Source organism: Astatotilapia calliptera, chromosome 15, assembly GCF_900246225.1.
Source record: "Astatotilapia calliptera chromosome 15, fAstCal1.2, whole genome shotgun sequence".
Classification (NCBI taxonomy): domain Eukaryota; kingdom Metazoa; phylum Chordata; class Actinopteri; order Cichliformes; family Cichlidae; genus Astatotilapia; species Astatotilapia calliptera.
In genome coordinates, this window is record NC_039316.1 from 22,504,421 (window position 1) to 22,514,775 (window position 10,355).

Below are 10,355 nucleotides of genomic sequence, written 5' to 3' on the forward strand. Positions count from 1 at the left end.
TTGGAGGTACACAACTTCAACCAGATGTCTCAGGGACTCAGGGACCCTGACGATTCAGTCAGTCCTTAGAATCGTCATCTCTCCATCCTCCTATGCAGCCTCCCTGTGTGTGACTCGTCACTGGAAACACTATGCTGGGTCCTTCCTGAGGCTGTAAGTCACCATTGTCTCCACATGATGGCGCAGTCAAGCTGTGCGTGAAAACAAGGAAGGCCATTGCCCTTCTTTTCACCACTGCTAAGACAAACGTCTTAACCAATCATAAGATATTCCAGTAATTTTTGTCAGTTTATTTTTGTATTTTTGGTAAAACCCAACAGTAAATGTTTATGTTTTATATCATTTACTTATAAGGTGGCGAGTTTCAAACTTTTCTCCCTCCACATCACATAGATGTTGTTCATATAAATAATCACACATCTCTGTATGATTAAAGGACCGTGTCAATCATTCATTATCTAAGAAATAAGCACACAGACACCACACATCAGCACTGAGTGTATTACGTGATGAAGAACTGCTTTGGGAGATTTTGCTAAACAAAATATTCACCACTTACTTTTCATCATGGTGGCATATTTACTATGGAACTCCAAAGTGTTCAAAATTAAATAAATAAATAGGTCAAGATGAAATAAATAACTATGTGAATAAATAAGACACAGATATGTAATGTCAGAATGATATTGTGAATTTACAAGTGTGTTATTCTGCCTAAATATTTATGCAGTTATTTATCTGACATTAACTCTTAATGTAGTCCCTAAAAACACTAAGCTTGACTTCACAAGTTAATCCTTCAGATGTTATAATACTGATACTGGAAACATGAGTATGTTGAGTGGTTGCTATAGATCTAGTGTTTTGTTGGGAAACTAACTGATTAATGCTTTTGTAAAGTTTATTAGGAAAATATGACAATGAGCGCTTTCATCAGTGAGTTCGTTTAAATAGGCCAAACACTTATTTCAGGAAAGAATGGTGAAATTATTTTTATTTGTACACTTCCTTAAAAAAATTCATGTGGGGTTGCATTCAATTCTCAAGAACACAATTTATCACAGTTGCTCAAATTTCCACTGAAATGACCCTTCTCATCTCTCCCCTCCTTCTGTGGCACTCTTCTTTATCTGCCTCTTAGATTGTTCCCATTCAATATTGGTATCAAGTGTGAGCTCACTCTTGCTGGCTTATAGTGAAGGTATTTCCGGTCATTATATTTAGTAAATGACGTCTGTGCTGTAGATATGTTTAACTTCTGCTTCCTGATGCCAGCTTTGTGCAAAATCTGTTTACAGTAAGATCAAACAAGATCTGCAAACTATTTCCAACAAGGCAAAAGTGTTTAAGGTTTTGCCAACAAAATGAGCGATTTAGTGGTGGGTTTAGGGTGCTGTGCATTCAAAGGGTGACATGCTGTTTTCTATCGATTCAGAAAAAAGGTTAAAAGGGAAAAAGAAGCCCCAGACATTTACATTTTCAAAAACACTTATTAATATTTTAGAATTTGAAGTCCTTTGTCATCACATGGCATCTGTACCTGAATGGTAAATAAAATGAAGGGCATGTCCTTCCACAAAAAAAACTGTTTGTAACATGTAATATTTCTGCAGTGCTGTGGACACTTTCCCTTTTCCTTCCACTGTTAATGCAATCTGCAAAGTTCCGGTGTTGTGCCAAAAAGTGATTGTCTGCCAAAAAGTGATTTCCAGTGTTTCTGTGTATTTTTTATGTGTAATATCTTTACGTATGTTCGTAAATAGGCTTCGGTGAACAGGGGATACAAAGGGGTTACATAAAGAATTAAAAAATTATCTGTTTTTTAAGTATCTTTACAACTTGTACTTACATTATAACCATATCTGGTCCTTTATCCCCACTTAACATATTTTTACAGAACTATTGTAATATTTGCTGCCATTTCTGCTGTGCTCTTGGCCAACTTACTCTTACAAAATACATTTTTAATGTTAATGAGATTTTTTTTACTGCATAAATAAAGGTTATATAAAAGTCGCTGCCAAAAACTGATTGCGGCTTGTATCTTGCTACACGAATGTTGTTTGTGGCTCAAGATGACTTTATGTCATCCATAAGGGATGCATTTGACATATGTTTAACATATTATAGCCCAACAAGTTACTTATAGCACTTTAAATATGAGCAATCGCTTTTTGGCAAATACCGGAAATCAGTTTTTGGCAGACAATCACTTTTTGGCACAACACCGGTAAACCTCTCACTGTACATTCACGTGTCATGCTTAAACCGTCTCTGCTTGGCTCAGCTTTCAGCTTTCACTTGATGGAAGCCGTGATCCTCGCCCTCCTCAGCTTTGAGCGCAATGCTGTTCGTCCTCTTCGCCCTGCGTCTGATGGCGCGATCCGCCAGAAAGACCACGAGAACGATAAAAACCGCAGTGAAAATTATTATTCCCACCAGACCCCCCGGTGGCACTCCCCCCGAGGGCTGCCTGGTTGGATCTGGATATGGTACCGATACGGTAGTGGGAGTGTCTGGTGCCGATGTCCCTTCAGAGCTGTCGTCATCGCTTTCTACGCACTTGTATCCGTCCACTAGCACATATCCCAGAGAGCAGAAGCACACGTAGCTCCCGAATGTGTTCTGACATTTCTGTTCGCAGTAAAGGTCACTGCATTCGTCCATGTCTATGCACACGGTACTGTCCACTCTCTCCTCGACTACGTAGCCGTCGGGACAGTAACACTGGAAATTATTGTTCGGGTCACACTCCGCGGGGCATTCCTCCTTCCCGCAGAACAGCTTGCACTTATTCGCTGACTTCGGGTCCACTCGGTATCCATCATAACACGAGCACTTGTAGCTACCGTGGGTGTTGTGACACTCATGCTCACACGGACCAGACACGCACTCGTTCACGTCGACGCACTGGCCGTTGCGCGTGGAGTATCCCGCCTTGCAGATGCATTCGAACCCGCCGGGTTTGTTGACGCACACGGAGTTCTCCCCGGGACACTGCCGCGGGTCGTTGCAGTCATTGAAGTCCACGCACGACCTGCCGTCATCCGCCAGCTGAAAGCCACGATCACACATGCACGCGTAGGAGTCTCCGTTCATGTAGCAGATCTGCTCGCAGCTCAGCGCCAGACACGGGTCTCCCACGAGCTGCTGCTCGCAGGTCACTTTATTCGCAGGATTAAGGGTTTTTCCTGGTGGGCAATAGCACGAAGGCATCTTGTTAGGACTCTCCGTGCATTTATATTCACACCCGCCTTCGTCCATCTCGCAGTTCCAGGGCGCCGGCTGCCACATCTCTGCGTAGCACAGATATTTGGTCTCAGATGGCATCCGGAGAGCGGTGCTTCCAGGAGGCGCAGACAGCAAGTCTCTGACCACAAACCCATACGGAGTGGTGTACATGACAGTCTCTCCCGGTGACTCTTCTTGACTTTGGCACATGCCAACGCTGGTGTACTCACAGAGAAACCCGGCGGCCTGATCCTGGCACGGTTTCTGGCTCCATCTGAAGTCCAATTCTGGGGAAACTGAGACGCAGCGCTGAGAAGAGCAGTTCATGTTAAAGTCTGGCAGCCAGTTTGAGAAGTCACTCTCGTCGTCTTTAGTTACCCACTCGTAGCCCCTCAGCCTGGCAACGGGGTCTGGGCAGCGGAGTGGTCGATGTAAACCGATCCAGAAGCTCCCCTTAAAGTTTCCCAGCAGAACAGAAAGAACATCGTGTGCTACAGATGAGCGCACGGTCATTAGTTGCCCCTCTTGATCTCTACATTCATTTTGCGCTCTGCTGAAATCGTTAAGGTCTCTGAACACAGCAAAACACTGGTTATTGATACAGTACCCCCCACTCGGGGCTATACTGCCGACTCTGTTCACCAGCGAGAGCAGCAGCAGGACCGCCAACTGCAGGACAGGATTCATGTTTGACCCTCGGCTGTCTTCCTTCAAGTTTATGTGCGTCCCGTCAGAGTATGGGCCTGTTTGTGTGAAGAACCCTTTAGCTGGCATTTATAGCCCATCAACTCCATGTCAGTGTCCCGACAGAGGAAGGAAGTCGCTCTTAATCAGCCGGCTGCTCCTCACTTTGCCCCTCAGCTCTCTGAGCGGGCTAGACCACATCCCCACAATTACGCACGGCTTTTACGCACTTACGCAGCGAAGCCGTGTGCACGTAAGGGGGGCGGAGGTCATCAAACGGACCCCTCCCCTCTGTTTGCAATAAACCCCTCCCATCTCTCTCCATGTAGCATGTCTGTTATCGAGCAGCATTTCTGGGGTCAGATGTTTTAACCCCGCTTCCCTCAGGTTCTACAGTTTTTACATGGTTTTTTTGGGCATTCAAGTATTACTATCTCACAACAAGGTAGAATAAGAACGAAATTAACAGCTGTAAAGAGTTGACTTTCATGTAAGACAAGAGATAAGCCTTTTAAAAGCAGAATTCCATGCATTTTTGCTTGGCTCTGTTGTTGTGTGCTCTATGATGCCCTCAGAGCAGGCCCAAGTTGTTATGGAGCCCTGCGCATAGTTTGATTTGAAGCTTTTCCGTCAGCTTGACCAAAGAGGATATATCAAATGCAATTTAACACAAACCTAAAAATCATTTTCTTATATAAAAAGAATAGAAAAGAAAAATTGAAAGACCAACTATTTGTAGGGAAAAGAGCTCTTCACTTTTCAGAGATGGAATAAAAACAATAAATATGTCATATTAAAAGCAAATGCATTTGTTAGTGATAAACATATCTCACAGGCTAGTCCATATTAATCTGTAGGAAACACTCACCCATTGTTCTGTCGTCATGGGGGAGCATCACGGCGGCTTTGTTGTTGTTTGTTGCTTCCAAATATTCTGACAGTGCTCCTGGGGACACGTGATGGAATGAGTTGAGTTTATTTTAAAAACTTATAGCAAACTGTAACTTTTGCAAGGGAACAAGACCCAAAGTCGGTCTTACTAAATGAAACAGCTAACTGAAGTGTAACAATTTTGGACTATAACTGCAAAGAAATCAGAGGTTCTGATTCATAAAGACACAATGCAGGTTACATAGCATGTCAGTGGGATATGCTGAGGATCAGAGGACATCCCTCTGACTATGTGACTAGCACAGTCCGTCGGGTCAGGAATCCATGGTTACATTTATTCCAGAAAAAGCAGCCAAATCAGTAACAACTTATCCTTATAGTATAACTTTAGCTAATGCAGCATTTTTACATTACAGGATGAAAGCATCAGGACTATGTAGGAACATGACTCACACATGAACATCACATATGTTCTCTGGTCTGCTTGTTTGAGTCTTATCTTTAATGAGGTCATAAAATACAGTAATTGTTGATGGAAAAATACCTTTATCCCCCTGCATTTGTTCCCTTTGTGTTATCTTTTGCTTTTCACACCCAGAGGCGTACATCTTTTTTTTTCACTGCTAACACTGACAATATGTCTGAGTGTGACCCCAGCTCTGACACAGACAGCAGAAATGGTAAAACCAGAGAAATGATAACACATTTATCAAAATATTTCACTTTGGTTTGCATGATCACTGATTTATCACATGCAAAACAAGTGCACATTTATCAGCCCGTCTTGTGTGACTTTAAAGGACTCTTGAGTTCCCAAAGAGTCCTGTGGCCTTTGGACCAGTGTGAATGTTTACTGTTACGTCTTATTAGTATTTTAAGTATTTTATTGTTTTATTTATATTTTGATATTACTAGGGATGATGCAATGATCGGGGACCATTCTTAATTTCGTTGTACCTGTGACAATGACAATAAAGTTTCTGATTCTGAAAGTTAACCATTTAATAGCAATTTAAACAGTGTTACACCAGGTTTGTCTAAAAAAATAAAATATGAGGAAAGAAAAAGGGTAATATTGACTCCAAAATTAGCAAAGACAGTAACAAGTGAAAGCTAACAGTTGCACAGAGTGGTATTTTATATACAAAACCATAGCAGCACAGATTTACATTCATGATCAGTCCAGATCGCTCTGTTACACAGCAAAGACCATAACATTCAACCTCGTATGATGCGAGCATTAGGATTGCACAGACATGATAAAATGTTTGTTTCTGATACACAAAGAGTCTCCATTAGAATACTATTTCTTCCCTCTTTTATTCAAGGGAATTCAAGGAAAAATTTTTATGGACATTCCTCATGTCCACAAAAAAATAAACATAAAAATCAAAGTTTTACATCCAGGGAAATCATACATAAAGAGAATTTGGCGATTCACTCCAAAATGTCTTATGTTTGGGGCCAATTTTGTGAGCAAACGTCAGTCACGGTAAGTCGTTAAGGCTACAAAGAGCAACAGTAGCTCCTTCAAAACTGGAGAGTGACCGCAAGGTTTAACTTCTGAAATACAAAAGCATTTTCTTGAGGACCAATAAGATGGATCGCCTTGTAACAGCATGGCTGTTATGAGCTTATTTGGAATGGGACTCTAGCTATAGATAAACTTTTCAGTACCATTACTGTCAGATTTCTTCCATCATAGTATCATTTATACATTACTGCAAACTGTCGGTAATTTATCCACCTGTGCCAAAATGATGTCTGAATATATCCGATGAAGCATTTGTTTCTGCTTTTCAACTTTGAATCGAATCCTGAATTAATCTGTGCCACACTATTTTAACAAACAGACTGTGCGATGATTTTTCACGACATCTTCCAACATCTTTTTGCAGTTCCATCTAATATTTAATTGAAAACTATTTTTTTGTATATTTTTCTGGATTTTGTTTGAGCAGTTGTTGAAAAATGAATTCTTATTCTGGATATTATTACATACAATTCAAAAATATGTTTTCTTTACAAATAACTAGAAGAAAGACATAACGCTCAAGCGGCACATCGGGCCCACATGCTGAACAATGCAGGAGAGCAAAATTAAAGGTGCTGTGAGGGTTAACTCAAACAGCCTGCATGCGAAAACAATTTTGCTCAAAGTAGACAAGAAATAAATGACTCCACGCTTGTCAGCATAATTTTGGCGCAAATGACACCCCATAAACTGAGCAGAATGTGTTTTAGTGGAATACAAACCATAGGCCAGTAACTGTGCTCCCATGTAGAAAACATTCAGATGAATATCTTAATGTGCAGCGTCTATACTCTAAATTTACTATGTGCCATTTATTGCAGTGCTGGGCTATGAAGCCTCTCTGCGGAGAAACCAGTGCGTTTGACTTGAAATGAAGGCTCAGCTGTGCGACTTCACAGGTTCAGTTCAAGTTTCTGGGTGTCATTTTTAATCTGCTTGTCGAAGGACAGCCTCTTGTAGGTCTCCGTGGTCACCTGCTGCAGATAGAAGATATCTATATCTGGTCGTTTGAGGGGTGGGAGTTCAAGACTGCCGCAACGTTTAAAGATGTTCCTCAGCAGGAAAACCAGCAGCACGCCAACCAGCACGATGAACACGGCGATGCCCAGGACGCTGCCGGTTTTGATGTAGGGGGGCAGTGAAGCCGGGTGAGCGCTGGTCGGCTCACCGGTTGATGTGACGCTCAGAGAGGGAGAGCCTGAGCCATCGTCTTCTTCCTCCTGCTCCTCGGACAGGCTCACGCACTTGCCATTGTCCCGCAGCTGGAAGCCTTCGCGGCAGCGACACCTGTAACCACCGAAGAAGTTTTCACACACGTGGTCACACATACGCTGAGCCTCGCATTCGTCTATATCTGTGCAAAAGTCTGTGCCGTTCACGTTGTCTTTAACGTAGCCATCGAGGCATTCGCAGCCTGCCGATGAGCTGCATCTGCAGTCCCTCTCGGTGCAGTTCAGCGTACACTTGGTGGGGTCTGACGGTGACACCATGTAGTCGCGCCGGCACACACACCGGTACTCCCCGTTGACTTTAGCGCAGTCGTGCTCGCAGGATTTACAGATCGTTAGATTTAGGCACTCTCCCTCCTCCAAAACGAAGCCGCGAAATCTGCACCTGCACTCATGGCCCTCGCGCGTACTCACACACATCTGATCAGCTGTGCATGCCTTACATTCATCCGCCTCCACGGAGCTCTTCCCCCCCTGGCCCAGGTCGTGGCCTTTGTTGCACTTGCACTGGAAGCTGTCACCCTCCCGCTGGGATCCTTGCGCGCACTCTGTGCACGGGCCCGTGGAGCAAGAGACGTTATTACGATGGAGGACGAGCCCGGTGGGACAGACGCAGCCGGGTACTGAAGAATCGCACTCGTGCTCGCAGCCTCCACCCATCACCTCACATTTCCACGGAGCTTTCAGCCACTTGTCGTAGCACAAGTGCTTCGAGTCTGGATATTTACCACCGAGCTTTCGTTCTTCAGCCGTGGTTCCCAGTGGAAAAACCTCCGAATAACCGAACTTAAAGGTCTCTAAGGTGTAGTTCACAGCTGTGCCTGGCGACGCATTCAACGGACTGCAATACTCGGTCATCTGGCAGAAAAATCCGTCCAGCTTTTGGTCTTGACACGGAACCCTCACCACTGTGGCGCCCTGTCCCTCCATCATGGAGACCACGGGGCAGTTCGGACCCGTCTCGTCGCTGCTCTGGAGCCAGTATTTACCGCTGAGTCTGGTTAGAGTCGTTAAATCACCAAGTTCTTCCTTGGAGTTGAACTGATATAAGCTTCCAGAATATTTCTCACACGTTTCTTTGGCGCCTCGAAGATCCACGGGAACGTCGAAAGCACAAAATGCATTCTTGGAACAACGTACGAGCGGAGAGAGGAGAGCTTCCTGCAGCCCGCAGAGGAAAAGCAGAGAGAAAAGAAGCATTCTCGGAATCATGGTGCCGATCTTAAAAAGGCCTCCGATTGTGACTCCGGTGGCGTGAACGTCTGTGTTTGACGACCTGAAGCTGATACAGCGGCTGAAAGCTGAGCATAGTCCCCATTTATAAAAGCGTCGACCTCTTTTTTTCTCGTCTCCTTCGTTTTTTTCCTCCCCTCAGGTCCAGGCGAGGAAGGAAGTTCAGTCGGGTCCGTCTGATTGCGCAGCCCCCACGCTCTCCAAAAGGCTTGCCCATCAAAACACGCGCTCACGAACTTTGAATAAAGTGAATTAAACCCCGCACTCTCCTCCCACCGGTGACTCTTCTCTCTCTCGATTTGTACAAAAACGGGAAGTTTAAATCTCTGAAACGACTCGAAAATCTGCCCCTCAGAAACGGACATCACATGTTGTATTTGCGATTACGCATGTTGAATTTAACGTAAAATGCCATGTTTGTATTTTAAATGATTGTGTGATATCTAAATAAGAATTCTTTAGGTGGAGGCAGTTAAAGTAAGTACCAAGGCAAAAAAACAAGAGAAAAGTTCGAAATAAAGAGATCCTGGGCTCAGTACCTTACCAATCAATAAAATAAAATAAAATAAAATAAGCGTCTTAGAAAGGCTGATTGCAAATTGTTCTTAAATATTTTAACACGATATATTTGAAGAAATCTAAACGAACCGATGGAATTAAGGCTTATAATCAACATGAGTCATTCAAACGCTATTTACTCAGGATAAATAGAGATTTATTAGTGTAAATGATAAACAGTATTGTTATTCAAATCTTAATTATTATATTTTACTTTACTTTTCTGCTTCTGCGTCATCGCAGACCCCATCAGCAGCTGGTCTTCCAACACAGGAGGCTCATACAGTGTAGCACAGAAAAAAAATAGTGACTTGGTGGTTGTACATGTAGCTGTTAAAGAAGCAGATATTTCCTACAGGAACAGGGCCAGAGCTGAAGGTGGCCGTGACCACCTCAGACTGAAACGCAGCCACCCCCACATTATCTGATTTTTTTCAGTAACAGACATCCAGCTGTCAGAATTTGGTTCGTCTGAAAGAAGAATCAATCAATCAATCAATCAATCAATCAATCAATCAATCAAATCTGTATTTCCAACATATAAGTAACAAGTTTTAATACACATAAAAAACAAATGAATATTAATTCAAAGAAGGCCATCACATTCACATGAAAAAAAAAGTTGACAGTTTTCCAATGAAAAAGCATTAGCCTTATCTACCTCCATCTGCTTTGAGTATACTGTCAGTTTAATAAATATTTATAAATATGTAAAGAAAACAACATAATTGATACTTCTTTATAAACTGATCTTTAACTATTTTATAATAATAATAATAATGGATTGGATTTATATAGCGCTTTTCAGGGCCCTCAAAGCGCTTTACAATTCCACTATTCATTCACTCTCACAGTCACACACTGGTGGAGGCAGCTACAGTTGTAGCCACAGCTGCTCTGGGGCGAGGCTGCCATATCACGCCATCGGCCCCTCTGGCCATCACCAGTAGGCGGTAGGTGAAGTAAATGTCCTGTATTTTGTATAGCGCTTTACT

General features: G+C 43.0%; 2 protein-coding genes across 2 annotated transcripts; both read right to left on the reverse strand.

Annotated features, from left to right (window-relative positions):
- Nucleotides 1-2,180: 2,180 nt before the first annotated feature.
- On the reverse strand, nucleotides 2,181-4,309 carry thbd (thrombomodulin). The gene has a single exon (XM_026194480.1). It carries the CDS (start codon nucleotides 4,003-4,005, stop codon nucleotides 2,284-2,286), a length of 1,722 nt encoding a protein of 573 aa, XP_026050265.1. The 5' UTR covers nucleotides 4,006-4,309; the 3' UTR covers nucleotides 2,181-2,283.
- Nucleotides 4,310-5,793: 1,484 nt separating this feature from the next.
- LOC113037431 (thrombomodulin-like) lies at nucleotides 5,794-9,204 on the reverse strand. Its single transcript, XM_026194481.1, has one exon. The coding sequence runs from the start codon at nucleotides 8,779-8,781 to the stop codon at nucleotides 7,234-7,236; it is 1,548 nt and encodes a 515-aa protein (XP_026050266.1). The 5' UTR covers nucleotides 8,782-9,204; the 3' UTR covers nucleotides 5,794-7,233.
- Nucleotides 9,205-10,355: the final 1,151 nt, after the last annotated feature.